The sequence below is a fragment of the Martes martes genome (assembly GCF_963455335.1).
Source record: "Martes martes genome assembly, chromosome: 4".
Classification (NCBI taxonomy): Eukaryota; Metazoa; Chordata; class Mammalia; order Carnivora; family Mustelidae; genus Martes; species Martes martes.
Window position 1 is genome coordinate 155,394,327 of NC_137891.1, and position 14,407 is coordinate 155,408,733.

The 14,407-nt window shown below is 45.7% G+C and overlaps 1 protein-coding gene across 1 annotated transcript in view; it reads right to left on the reverse strand.

Annotated features, from left to right (window-relative positions):
* RAD54L (RAD54 like) overlaps positions 1 to 14,407 on the reverse strand; it is a 30,283-nt gene that overhangs the window by 745 nt on the left and 15,131 nt on the right. Inside the window, exons 9-17 of the mRNA XM_080800944.1 lie at positions 10,410 to 10,560; positions 6,361 to 6,487; positions 5,227 to 5,301; positions 4,946 to 5,076; positions 4,299 to 4,409; positions 4,026 to 4,149; positions 3,593 to 3,671; positions 3,113 to 3,292; positions 29 to 192 (exon numbers count right to left, since the gene is read on the reverse strand). Coding sequence (XP_080657070.1) covers positions 29 to 192; positions 3,113 to 3,292; positions 3,593 to 3,671; positions 4,026 to 4,149; positions 4,299 to 4,409; positions 4,946 to 5,076; positions 5,227 to 5,301; positions 6,361 to 6,487; positions 10,410 to 10,560 — 1,142 coding nt within the window. The remainder of the gene's footprint in view (positions 1 to 28; positions 193 to 3,112; positions 3,293 to 3,592; positions 3,672 to 4,025; positions 4,150 to 4,298; positions 4,410 to 4,945; positions 5,077 to 5,226; positions 5,302 to 6,360; positions 6,488 to 10,409; positions 10,561 to 14,407) is intronic.

Consider the following 14,407-nt stretch of genomic DNA (forward strand, 5'->3'; position numbering starts at 1 on the left):
GTAATGCCAGTAAGGGCACTCCACGCACCTGTCATGTGTGTCGCTAAGGCTAGCCTCATCGAGAGTAAACAGCTCCTTCAACTCGCCTAGAGAGAAGTGCCGCTCCACATCCTGCTCCTCATCCACCACACAGCTGCTCAGTGCCTTCTTGTGGCTCTGGCGCTGAAAGATCTTCTCCTCAATGGTTCCTGCCTGGGGTGTGGAGACCCAGGGTACATGACTAAGTCATCCCCAAACACGGGGCAGGAAAACCCAGGAGTTGAAACTATAGCCACCCAAGAGAAGGAGAAATAAAAAACCCAAAATCCTACAGCCACACATCTGCTTAGCTGAGCCCATTTTCCCAGTCTATTTCTTGAGAACATGACTCGTACATGTCTGCTCACCCAGGATATTTTCTGTACAAATGGAGGGTTTCATGGCCTGGCTAAATTCCTTCAGAGTGAGCTGAGGTTTGCAGCAGCTTCACCAGAGCTCCACACCAAGCCCAGGTCTCTCTCAATAAATACCATTAAGGTATCCTAGGCCAGGCCCTGTGCATGAGGATACAAAGAAGAATCAAATATAATCCCTATTCTTGAGCTCACAGGCTAGTGGGAGAGACATAAACTAATTGGTACAATAATAAAAACCTGTATAGGATACCCAAGGGCCCAAAAGAGGGATGGTAGTAGAGAGGAGTGTTGGGAAGCTTGAAAGATTATCCTCGAGTTGAATTTTAAAACATGAATAGATGGCCTACAAGGAAAGAGAGAAGGGAAAGCTCCTAGGTCCCACGTAGGAACAAAGGAATAAGCCTGGCCTACTAGAAGAGTGAGAACTTGAGCCTGTCTGGGGGAGAGTGGGAATGTGGTAAGAGCTGGGATTGAGAGTCAGCAGAGGTCATACTGGAGAAATAATGGATGCCAGGCTGAAAGAGCTTGGCATTGTCCTGCAAGTGATGAAAAGCAAAATCAGAATTTTTGCCAAGTTTATTCTGGAAGCAGTATATGAAGAACAGGTGAAGACCAAAGGTAAAGAATTAGGAAGCTGCTGCAATATCCAAGTGAGAGAGGACTGTGACCTTAGCATGGGACAGAGAGGAAGTTAAAGAAATTTCCAGAAAGTAAAAATAACAATTTGTTTTTAGGAAACAGAATGGTCCAGTAGGATGATACCCAGGTTTGGGTTGGTTGGATAATGGAGCCATTAAATGACAGAATTCAGAAAGAAAATGAATTTAGTCACCATGCATCCAAAGTGTTCTTAAAACAGGCAAGTGGAAATGTACAACAGGTAATGGAAATATGGGTCTAGAACTCAGGTAAGAGATCCAGGCTAAAAATTTAGAGATTTGCCAATATAATGAGTATATGTAATCACAAGAGGTGGGAAAACCAGAGTGGAATTTCTAGAGAGAATAGAATTTTAAGGATTAGTGGTAAACAGTGTCAGATTCACAGGAAAAAAACAAGAGTTTCTTGTTTTGGCAATTAGGAAGCCAGTGGTACATTCATTTATTTATTCGACAGGCAGAGATCACAAGCAGGCAGAGAGGCAGGCAGAGAGAGAGGAGGAAGCAGGCCCCCTGCTGAGCAGAGAGCCCGATGCGGGGCTCGATCCCAGGACCCTAGGACCATGACCTGAGCCGAAAGCAGAGGCCTCAACCCACTGAGCCACCCAGGCGCCCCCCAGTGGTACATTCAAAAGCAGGTTCGGTGGCATAAATGGTCTGATGAGTGAGTAGAAGATGAGAAAGTGAAGTTAGTTTGTAGTTTGTATGTTAGCTTTGGAAAAATGTGACTATGAATGAATGGAAAGTAACCCAAAGTAGTAGCTACAATTGGATGGAGGCTTAAGAAACTGTTTTCAGATGAGAGCTACTTGAGCATGTTTGTAGACCCAGGGAAATAAAGGAGAACTTAATCAACTAAGAAAGGAAAGGAAAGCGTCTAGGGCAAAGCTAGAATGATGAGCCCCAAAAAAGAAGGAAATGATCTTCCTCTGAGATAGGAAGAGAAGAGCCAGGTGTAGAGATTTACAAAAGAGAGGCTAGAGAATTCAAGCCCCGTAGCCTACGTTTTCTCTTTGAAGTAGAAGATAAGGTCTCTGCAAAAAGAATGATAGACAGGGTTAGGTAAGAAACTGAGGGAAGTGGTGAAGGCCTGCAGTGATATGGCCCAGCCCAAAATGGAATATATGAATTTGTGCTAGTTCTGATCTATACCTGCAAATTGTACATGGTGCAGAACCTGAAAATAGTTGTAATGATCCAAGTGGAGAAGATTTTATGGAAAGAGTGACTGAAAGAATACACAGTAAGGATCAGACAAACAGAAAGAAGTCGAGCCAGACTGGGAGGAGGTGGGGTACTAGGGACATTAGTTTGAAGCAGATGTAGGAGGTATGAGAAAGCTGGAAGGACAGGAAGTGAGACTAGAAAGATAGCTATTAATGTTTGAAACTATGTATAGTTTTGGCACTATTAAAGTTCTGGAATGTGGCCCTGGGAGTAATTAAATGAGGGGGAGTTAAAGAGCTCATTAGGAGGTCAAGGAAACATGAAGGCCAGAGTGCTAGACAACTGCATGGTCCCTGAAGTCAAGATGATCTGGGGGAAAAATGAAGACTGCACTGGTATCCAAAGTCATCAATGAATTAGGAAAATAACATAGAATAGAGGAGTGTAACAAGGAAAAAAAGTAGTCAAGTGAGATAACATGAGCTTTAAAAGAGAACTATAGTGTGGATGGTCTGAATGATGACTGAGAACTTGGAGAATGCCAATACCTCTTAGCCCCATGGGACACATGGAGTGTGAGAAGATTACAAGGCAAGTGGCATGGCAGAAATCAGGCATGAGGCAAAGCAGGTGTCCTGGGAAAGGAAGGTGATCATAGGAGAGTTTGTTAACCACTGAACAGGTATCCAGATGGCACAGTAAAGGTTTTGAAGGAATGGGGTGGAGAGAGGAAGAAAGAACAGAAGAATAAAGGGCTCTGGCTAAGCTGCATAGCCTGGCCACTGCGAGAGGCAGAGGGGCCAAAGAGAGGTACTGACAAACAACCCAAGATGGTCCTGAAGGTCTTCTTCCATGACCCACCCCTACTATGACCACTGTCACCATCCTTACAGACAGCAGGCGATAGATATAGCATGTCTTCTTTTGACCGTCACGCCAGACCCGGGCCATGGCTTGTTCATCATTGGCCGGGTTCCAGTCAGGGTCAAACATGACCAGTCGGTTAGCCCCTATGAGATTGAGGCCACAGCCACCAGCTTTGCTGCTCAGCATGAAGACAAAGTCAGGGCTCTGGAAAGAGAGGAAGCAGGAGAAAAAGAACCTCTTACAGCCTGAACTGGAATCCTATTCAGTCCAGCAGACTGTTCTCTCTCTCACACATCTGTATTCTCATGCTGTAAGGACCACCAATTTGTCTGCTTGCCAATTTCCCAGCCCAGCCATCACTAACCAGCCGAACCCCACCACACCCACCCGGAAAGGGGGGCAAAGAAAGAGACCCTAAAGCAGAGCACCCTTATAGTTTCTCTGTCACCCCTTGATTCTGTTGTTACTGCATTGGTAGTGTAGGAACGGGGGCTATACATTTACCGATGGATTGTTAAAGCGCTCCACAACCTTGGCTCGCTTCTTAATGGACATTGTGCCATCCAAGCGGACATATAAGTACCTGAAGGGGAATCCAAAGATCAAAACCCAAAAAGGAAGCAGAGCCCTGCTACCAAAGGAACTGAACCATGCTTGAGGCTACTCATCTACAGCCTGAGGCCCTGAATTCACAAAGGGATGGGCAGGGAGCTAGAGGCCAGGACTCTGTCCTCTGGAAGTACCTGGGGCAGGACCAGGGGCTATTCTGCTTAGAGATGGAGCTGGGACTATCACAACAATAAGAGAACAGATATTTTCTGGGAAGCCCCTACCATACCCGCGTCTTGGCCCATATGCACCAGTCAGAACACCTACTCTGCCTGGCAGGACGGGCAGGGAGACACTGCTTTGGCAAACTGATGAGGCCCTTCCCTACCTTCGGGCCCGGCAGAGCTTCTCGAAGAGATCCAGTGTCTGAGTATAATTGGACACCAGCACTACTTTGTCACTACTGCGGCTTCGGGTCACTGCCAGAATGTAATCAAGGACCAGCATCTTACCTGGAGAAATCAGCAACTATTAGCCCCCAGGAGGCCATCCCAATGCCCCAGGAGTCTTACTCCTGATATCATACCTTGAGACAAGGATACATCTAGCACAGAGTTAATCTCCCACTCCTCCTTTCAGAGGAACGCAAAGACTGGCTTACCTGACAGCTGGGGCTCTAGAGCCTTGGAGCTATAACCAGGGGGAAATATTTCCAAAGCACCTTCAAAGCCATCCTCCTCTTCCACACACTTGTCATAGATTAGAGCTGGATCTGGGGGCGGGGGGACAACCCACAAGCAAAATGCAAAATGCCAGCTATAGTGCTTTCAGAAGTTTCCACTTCAGTGCTCATTGGAACCCCCTCTAGAAGCCTACCCAGCAAGACCTTCCTCAGCACCAGACTTGCTTGGCCCCAAATCCCAGTATCTAGTCAGTTCCATCTGGGACCATATGGCTCACTAGTGCACTCTCCCAACAAAAAGGGAACTATACCAGAGAGGGCAAGGTTTGTTATTTTTCCTCCTGTCCAGCATTTTTTTGCACATATGTGTATGCGCATACTCACACAGAGTCCCATATACCCCAAGCATCGAGTATGGGCTGGGCAGGGAATAAGCCAAACCTTTCCAAACAAAGGGTCTGGTTTACAGAGTACACAATGTAGGGTTCATACCTCAGGGAGGGCTAGAATCACATGTGGCCTTTATGAGGACTCTAGACAAGTCTGGAAGGTGTCTGGACCATACCAGAACCTACCCTTGCCTTGCTCACTCTCTTAGAGGACCCCAGGACATGGACCCAACTCACGATTACAAAGCTTCTTTAGTAAGGTGATGGAAGAAAGGGAAGACACAGTCATCTTGCCCTCACGCAACTCTTCAGCTGGCTTGGCCTGTCTCAGAAACCTCTTGTACAATTCAGTCTGAAGGGGTGTCAGCCTGAAAAAAAGGCAGCTGGGTCAGTGGGAAAGGCTGTGGACCATGACGACACCGTGAAGACACCGTGAGAGCCCAGCCATGCCTCACGAGCTGAGCTTTTTTTTTCTTTCTTACCACACTCACTCTACACCCCTCAGTTGAGCTCAGTACCTACAACAAACCACCTGCTCAATCTTCACAGGCAGATATTTAGACAGGATATCAGATGTCCTCCGTATCAGACACCTGGGGAGACAGGTAAAAAGGCAAGAGGCTGGTAAAAATGCTATGCTAGCTACTGGAATAAAAGCTACCACCCAAATAATCCAAAAGATTATCTCTCTTCTGTAGTATCAAATGTCAGAGACCCATCAGCCCTATGGCAAATATATCTTTATGAGGGTCTCAGTCATGGAACAAAGACCCTTTCAAACAATCTAGCTTTTGACAATGTTTTGTCTTCCTCTTCAAAAGTTTAGCTGGTCTTCAAGAGAAGGTCAAGACTTCCCCATTGAGCCTGGTGTTCAGACAGGGAAAGCAAGCTACAAACCACTAAGTCCTTAGGGGAGTTTCTGCTTACACTTGTGCAAATACCACATGGTCCAAGGTTCAATGAAATTAAGCTCATACCTCCTGGCAGACCAGGATGGACAGGGATCAGGCACCTAGGGAGTAGCTCCTGAGAACTAGGAGTAGTACCTAAAACACAGTACTCTCCTTCCTACCATCTAAAAAAAAAATTGGGAAGAGGAGGGGGCAGGACTCCAGGATATAAATCATCAAGTGTATTACCTACAACAGAAGTCCCAAATGTACTTGTCCCCTGGGTTATGCGGGCCCTATGGAAAAGCCCTCTTAGTCTGGGAGCCACACCCATCCTTCAGATCTATTTCTACCTGTCAAAGTAGGCTATGGGGCCTGAGAAGGGAAGCCTGGTGCTTTAGCTCTGAGATTAACTGACAGAAAGTGTCTGAAGTACTAACAATGCTCCAAGGCATATTTTGCTCAGGGAGTCTGGCAACATCAGAGAAGAGGTTCCTCAATAGAGTGCTAAGCAGCCCAAAAACAGACTACAGGGCCCTGGCCAGGAAGAAAGCAGGGACCTGACCTGCAAGACACCTCCATTTTTTCAGTGGCTCTGGAGAGGGCACAGATCCTACTCCCTAGAATCCTAGCCTTTATAGGCCACAGCCCCAAAGGATTGGACTTGGATGATTTAGGAAGCAATTCTGATGGCCTAACTTGGGAGAAAATCCTGAAGAAAGGTGCTCTGCTGCCCAGCCCAGCCCCCTGCCCTGCCACTACCTATTCACAATGCTGGTGAGCTCCCGCAGCCGCTCCTCTCCTAGCCGTCTGTCCACCTCACTGGCAGCTGCATCTCGACCCTTCAAAATTGGCAACTCAAAATGCTTCTTGAACTCATGGGCAGTTCCTAAGATAAGACAGAAGGGAAAATTAAAGCACTAAAGAATGTAAAAAAAAAAAAGGTGGAGGGAGTCTCACTCTTTACTGTCCTTGATTCTAGTCACTTGTTGTGCCAGCCACATGCTCCCCCGGGGGGCCCCTGATAGCCATGCTGCAAAAAACTGAAGAAATGAAGGACTTGCTGCTTATAGCCTGGCAAAAGGATGCTAAATCTATCAAGATCAAGATATGTAGGGATAATGTGAAGTTTAGAGTTTGACCCAGCAGATACTTTTAGACCTTGGTCATCACAAAGAGAAGGCAGAGAAACTAAAGCAATCCCAGCTCCCAGGTTTGGCAGAGAAGGAGCTAAAATGAACCTGGCACACTGATTTGAACTGTATTAACATTTTTTTCATTAAAAAAAAAAGAAAAAAAGAGGGGCACCTGGGTGGCTCAGTGGGTTAAAGCCTCTGCCTTAGGCTCAGGTCATGATCCCAGAGTCCTGGGATCGAGCCCGGCATCGGGCTCTCTGCTCAGCAGGGAGCCTGCTCCCTCCTCTCTCTCTGCCTGCTGCTTGTGATCTCTGTCTGTCAAAATAAATAAATAAAATCTTTTAAAAAAAAGAATGTAAAAAAGGAATGATTAGCCCACTGCCAATAGAGGCAGACTACTTTGTTTCAGATTACCTTCCTGTCAAGAACAAAGCTAGACAAATTATAGGCAATCTCTGTTTGAATGGATCAGAGAGCTACCAAAGCAAGTGGGGACTTGAAAGGCCACATAGACAGATTAAAACTCAAATATATAACTAATTACATCAAATATAAGTGGACCAAGTAATCCAATTAAAAAGACAATACAATTGTCAGGCCGGATTTTTTTTTAAAGCCCATCTATATGCTGCTTCTAGGAGATGAAGCAGCATGTCTCAGCGCAATGAAGTACAGATACACGCCACACGGCGGACAAAACACTGTACTAAGTAAAAAAACCCAAACACAAAAGGTCGCATATTGTACGATTCCATTTATATGAAATGTCCAGAATAGGCAAGTCCATTGAGACAGAACACAGACTGGTGGTTATCAGAGTTTGAAGGTAAGGAGAAATAGGGAGTGACTTCTTAATGGGTATAGGGTTTTCTTTTGGCCAAGAATAAAAAAAGTCAGATATCTCACAAATGAGGATCTCAAATGGCCAATAAACATATTAAAAGGGGTTCAGCTTTATTCAACATTAGGCAAATGCCACCAAAGTGGCTAAAATTTTAGGGGCACCTGGGCGGCTCAGTCAGTTAAGCTGCTGCCTTCAGCCCAGGTCATGATCCCAGGGTCCTAGGATCAAACCCCATATCAGGCTTCTTGTTCAGCGGGAGCCTGCTTCATCCTCTCTTCCCCACTCGAGCTCTCTCACAAATAAATAAAATCTTTTTTTAAAAAGTGACTAAAATTAAAAATTTCTCTTAAGATAAATATCGGTGGGGGTGCCTAGGTGGCTCAGTGGGTTAAAGCCTCTGCCTTCGGCTCAGGTCAAGATCCCAGAGTCCTGGGATCAAGCCCCGCATTGGGCTCTCTGCCTAGCAGGGAGCCTGCTTCCCCCTCTCTCTCTGCCTGCCTCTCTGCCTACTTGGGATCTCTGTCAAATATATACATAAAATCTTAAAAAAAAAAAAAGATAAATATCGGTGATGATATAGAGCAGAGGTCAGCAAACTACAGCATGGGCCAGGCACCTGTTTCTATAAATCAATTTTTATTAAAACACAACCATACCCATTCATTTACATTCAATGGCTGCTTTCATGCTACAGTAGCAGAGCTGAGTACTTATAACAGAGACAGTATGGCCTGAAAGTCTAAAATACTATCTAGCCCCTTAAGAAAAAATGTGCTGACCTCTGATGAATCAACACTAGAATTACTAGCACAATCGTTATCTACTATAGCTGAACACATGCATAACATATCACCCAGCAATTCCACCTGTAGGACAGAGAATGCATATTTACACAAGAGAAATGCACCCCATGCTCAAGTAGAGACATGTAAGAATGTTCACAGCATCATTGCTCAAAAGAATAAAAACTGGAAACTCAACTGTCCATCAAAAGAACAGATAAATAAATTCTGGTATATTCATGAACACGGAATAGCACTGGGGCACATGGGTGGCTCAATTGGGTTAAGCATCCAACTCTTGATTTCAGCTCGGGTGGTGATCTCAGGGTTGTGGGATGGATCCCAGCATCAGGCCCATGCTGGACATAGAACCTACGATTTTCTCTCCCCCTCTCCCTCTGCCCTTCTGCTTCCCTCTCTCTCTACCTCTCTTAAGAAGAAAAAAAAAGGAATAGTATACAAAGAAGAAAACAAACTACTGCCATGAGCAACCACATGGATGAATCTCATAAACACAATGTTGAAAAAAAAAAAAAGAAAGAAAGAAACCAGATGCCAAGGAATATATACTGTATTAGGAATACTATATTAGGAATATATTACTGTATAGTAAAAAATAGGCAAAAACCAATCTCGAGGGGTGCCTGAGTGGCTCAGTCGGTTAAAGCCTCTGCCTTCAGCTCAGGTCATGATCCCAGGGTCCTGGGATCGAACCCCGCATTGGGCTCTCTGCTCAGCAGGGAGCCTGCTTCCCCCTCTCTCTCTCTGCCTGTCTCTCTGCCTACTTGTGATCCCTGTCAAATAAATAAATAATCTTAAATAAATAAATAAATAATCTTAAAAAACAACAAAACAATCTCAAGTGTCAGAAGAGTGTTTACTTCTGGGGGAAAAGGAGAGAACAGCGATTAGAAGGGGGTGCTACAGGGTGCCTGGGTGGCTCAGTCCTTAAGCACCTGACTTCGGCTCAGGTCATGATCCCAGGGTCCTGAGATCAAGTCCTGCATCAGGCTTCCTGCCGAGCAGGAAGCCTGCCTCTCCCTCTCCCACTCCCCCTGCTCGTGTTCCCTCTCTCACTGTGTCTCTGTCAAATAAATAAATAAAATCTTAAAAAAGGGGGGGGGGATGCATGCTGCTAGGGGCACTTGGGTGGCTCAGTTTGTTGGGCACCTGACTCCTGATTTTGGCTTGGGTCACAATATCAGGATTGTAGGATCGAGCCCCACACTGGGCTTGCGCTCGTCTGCTTCTCTCTCCCTCTCCCTCTGCCCCTCCCCACCTGTGTGCTTTCTAAATAAAATCCAAAAGAAACAAAAAAAAAAAAAAAAGAAGAAGAAGAAGAAGGGGTGCCACAAAGATGGTGGCAGTAATTGATCTGATAGTGGTTACACAAATGTGTTCGCTTTATGAAAATCTTGCTGCTTAGCTGGTTCTTGACTAAAGTTATCTTCCTGAGCACTGACAAGTTGGGGTGGCACTAGCAAACCCTCCCACAGATACTTATGTGCAAGAACTACCCACCTGTGGTTGCCAGAGGCTGGGGGGAATGGGACAGGGGGAGTTATTGTCTAATGGGCAGAGGTTCAGATCTGCAAGATAAAAAAGTTCTGGAGATGGACAGTGGTGATGATTGCACAACAATGTAAGCACATTTAATGACACTGAATTGTACATTAACAAGTAGTTAAGAAACAAAAACTGCCCACGACAGTCTGCTCTGAGGCCAAAGCTCTTGAGAGGCAGCTAGGATGTGATGAGCAAAAATGCCTAGAGGTAGTATTTCCATGCCCAGCTCATAGTGACACATCATGCATAGCCCTACCACCTCTGTGGTAGGAAAACTGGCAGGTGTGGGTTCTGCTGAGTTGTTCAGTAGAAACAAGGTCTCCAATGGCTAAGCTACTCCCTGACAAAAGGAGTCTTCCTCCAAGAGTGCCTAGTGACCTACATATAAGTAGCATTCTCCCCTTTCTCTCTTCAGCTAGAGTTACACTCCCAAGGCTAAAGCAAGGCTCCTCTCCAATGTAGCAGAAAAGGCTGGTTTCTTACCCAGAATGCCTGAATTAACAAAATGTACCAAGCTGAAATACTCAAGGAGATCATTCTGGATGGGGGTCCCGGAGATAAGCACCCGCCGGCTGGTGTTCAAGCTGTCCAGTGCCTGATATGTCTGATTCTCAGAGTTCTTTAGTCTGTGTCCCTGCAAGGAAATTAATTCTCACTTAGGCCTGGGCATGATGTGTCATCCCTAATGATAGCAAAGTCTTGTGTAGACAGGAAAAGAGGAATCATAAACATTATATGTCCTGGGGCCTTGGGAACCGAGCAGGGCACAGCAAGAGGGAGAACTGACCTGCTTGTTTAGGGAAAACAGTCAGATCTTCAGTTTCCAGACCATCAATGCCACATTCATAAAGCAAGGATTCCCTGGATTCCATTACCTCCCCTCCTTTTCCCTGCCCCAACCTTCAGAGCCTTAGCAGTCTGCTTACCCTCTTCAGAGACATACAGCCTTGTTCTAGACCCATGTTTTCAGGGAATCCTCCCTCCCCATCAGCCCAACCAGCCCAGAACCTACTGAGCCAGACGCCTTCTGGATTGGTGTACAGGCCATGTCTAGGCTGTCAGAGCTAAAGGGACTTAGCCCAGCCTCCTCCTTCCCACACCCTGCAGAATCCACAGCTCATATACCTGAAGAGCCTCTCTTTGCCTCCTTTTGCATCTGTCCCCCAATCCCTATTCTCCCTGTCACTCACCACTCCATACACACCACTGTTACTTCTCTCTTTTTTAAGACTTTTTCGAGAAAGTTGTAAAGGACCCTATGGTCCTCCCTCTTTCCCCAAGAACCACACGGGCAAGATCAGGCCTGTGCCTCTTCTACCTAAGTCCCCATTTTGGTCCATACTGGGCAAGGCATTCAAAAAGCAAACACCCGTGAAAGAATGAACAAACAAGTCAGCATGCTCCCGCTCTTGTCAGCCTTGTGCTGTGCTATGCAATCAGACAGAGAACCTCCACTGACCCTCCTGCCTCCAGAATCAAGTCCAAGCTCATTAGTTCAGCACTTCTCAATAAGGCCCTAGGTAACTTCTCTGACAAGTCTCCACAGCTTGTCTTAGTCCAAGAAGTTATAACTCCTTCCCACTCCTAATGCTGGATTTCCTTAGGCCTCTCTGCCCATGTCATTCCTCTGCCCATAATTCTCTTCCACAGGCAAATTCCTCAGATGTCACCTCCTATGCAAAGCCTTCCTCATGACCCCAGGCTGTCAGTCTCTCCCACTTCCACACTCCTGTGGCACCCTGTAACATAACAGCTGTTTACCGAATCTGTTCAAAGTGCCAGGCACTGTACTAATAAGAAGTACTTCCCTATAGTATCTTCTGTAATCCAGAGAGCAATCAACTAAGTGGGAATTTTAGAGAAAATGAAGTTCAGAGAGGTGAACAGTTATCCTAAATCACACTAGTAGAAAGCAGCAGAACTAGAATTTTTTTTTTTTTAAGATTTTATTTTTTTATTTGACAGAGAGAAAGAGAGAGAGTACAAGTAGGCAGAGCGGCAGGCAGAGGGAGAGGGAGAAGCAGGCTCTCCACTAAGCAAGGAGCCTGATGTGGGACTCCATCCCAGGACCCTGGGATCATGACCTGAGCTGAAGGCAGCTGCCTAACTGACTGAGCCACCCAGATGCCCCCAGAACTAGGATTTGAACTCAGGTCTATGTGCTTCCAAAGTCTGGGCACTGTACTACCCTGCAGCTCATGTACCACTATATATACTAGAATACTAATCACACTACTATACTTAATCTCCTCAGCTAGACAGGAACTTCTTAAGGCAGAGACCATGTCAGACTTGCCTTTATGTAACTTGGTGCAGAGGACAGAGCCCCACACAAAGAACTAACTGCTCAGTAAATGTTGGTTGAATAAAATGAACGAATAACCACCATTGCTATTAAAGAATTAGACCTAGAATTTTCAACTTTAAAAATGACTGGATGTTGTATACCTAAAACTAATACCATGTTATACGTCAATTACATCTTAATTTAAAAATATTTTTTAAGACATCCAAAACAAATAAAAAGATAAAAAATGACTAGAGGCTCCAAGGTCCAGCCCTGAAACAGAGAAGGCTCTGACTCTGGAGCCCACGAGGGAAATGAAACTTTTGAGGAAATTACCTAAAAGACCCTGGGGAAATAGGTGTCAACAATTGGGTCCCTCTCAACTGAAGCTCCCTGAGGACAGGCATCATGGGACCCCCAGGACCTGACACATAACAGGCACTTAATAAATAATCTAATAAATGAGCTGAGTTAACACAATACCCCTGTGGGTCTCTGTGGAAGGGAAAGTCAATCCCAGCTCCCTGTAGGAACACCCGGTCTCCAGACCCACCTCCTCCTACCATCATCCAGAGACTTAAAACCCAAACTCTCTGGGGTGCCTGGCTGGTTCAGTCAGAAGAGTATGTTACTCTTGATCTCAGGGTCATGAGTTTGAGCCCCAGCTGGGTGTAGAGATTGTTTAAAAATAAAATCCAGGGGCGCCTGAGTGGCTCAGTGGGTTAAGCCTCTGCCTTCGGCTCAGGTCATGATCTCAGGGTCCTGGGATCGAGCCCCACATCGGGCTCTCTGCTCAGCAGGGAGCCTGCTTCCCCCTCTCTCTCTGCCTGCCTCTGTCAAATAAATACAAAAATAAAAAAATCTTAAAAAAAAAAAAATCCATTACCTTTCTTTTTTTTTCAAGTAGGCTCCATACCCAGTGCAGAGCCCAAACTCATGACCCTGAGATCAAGAGTCAGAATCTCATCTCACCGAGCTACCCAGGCACCCTAAAAATAAAATCTTTTTTATTTTTTAACTTTTTTAAGGGCGCCTGGGTGGCTCAGTGGGTTAAAGCCTCTGCCTTCGGCTCAAGTCATGATCCCAGGATCCTGGGATCAAGCCCTGCATCGGGCTCTCTGCTCAGCGGGGAGCCTGTGTCCTACTCTCTCTCTGCCTGCCTCTCTGCCTACTTGTGATCTGTCAAATAAGTAAAATCTTTAAAAAAAAATTTTTTTTAAAGATTTTATTTATTTATTTGACAGACAGAGAGAGAGGGAACACAAGCAAGGGGAGAGGGTGAGGGAGAAGCAGGCTTCCCGCCAAGCAGAGAGGCCAACATGGGGTTTGATCCCAGGACATGGGATCATTACCTAAGCCAAAGGTAGATGCCAAAGGTAGAGCCACCCAGGTGCCCCAAAAATAAAATCTTTAATTAAAGATTTTATTTATTTATTTAATGGAGAGAGAGGGAGAGAGAGAGACAGTGAGAGAGGGAATGCAAGCAGGGGGAGTGGGAAAGGGAGAAGCAGGCTCCCTGCAAAACAGGGGGCCCTATGCAAGGCTCAATCCCAGGTCCCTGGGATCATGACCTGCACCAAAGGCAGATGCCCAATGACTGAGCCACCCAGGCACTCCCAAAATAAAATCTTTTAAAAAAATAAAAATAAGCGGCGCCTGGGTGGCTCAGTTGTTACGCGTCTGCCTTCCACTCAGGTCATGATCCCAGGATCCTGGGATCGAGCCCCGAGTTGGGCTCCTTGCTCAGCGGGAAGCCTGCTTCTCTCTCTCTCACTCCCCACTGCTTGTATTCCCTCTCTCGCTTGTCTCTATCAAATAAATAAATAAAATCTTAAAAAAAAAAATCTTAAAAAAAAAAGGGGGGGTGCGCCTGGGTGGCTCAGTGGGTTAAAGCCTCTGCCTTCGGCTCAGGTCATGATTCCAGGATCCTGGGATCAAGCCCCGTGTCGGCATCTCTGCTTAGCAGGGAGCCTGCTTCCCCCTCTCTCTCTGCCTGCTGATCTGCCTACTTGTGATCTCTCTCTGTCAAATACATAAATAAAATCTTTTAAAAATAAATAAATAAATATAAAAATAAGTAAAAAATAAAAATAACAGTCAAACTCTGGCAACTCAGCAAATCAAATATTTGGCCTGATGAAAGGCTGTCAGAGCTCTTATTAATAAACTGCTGCTGAATTTCTGTTCTGGCAGA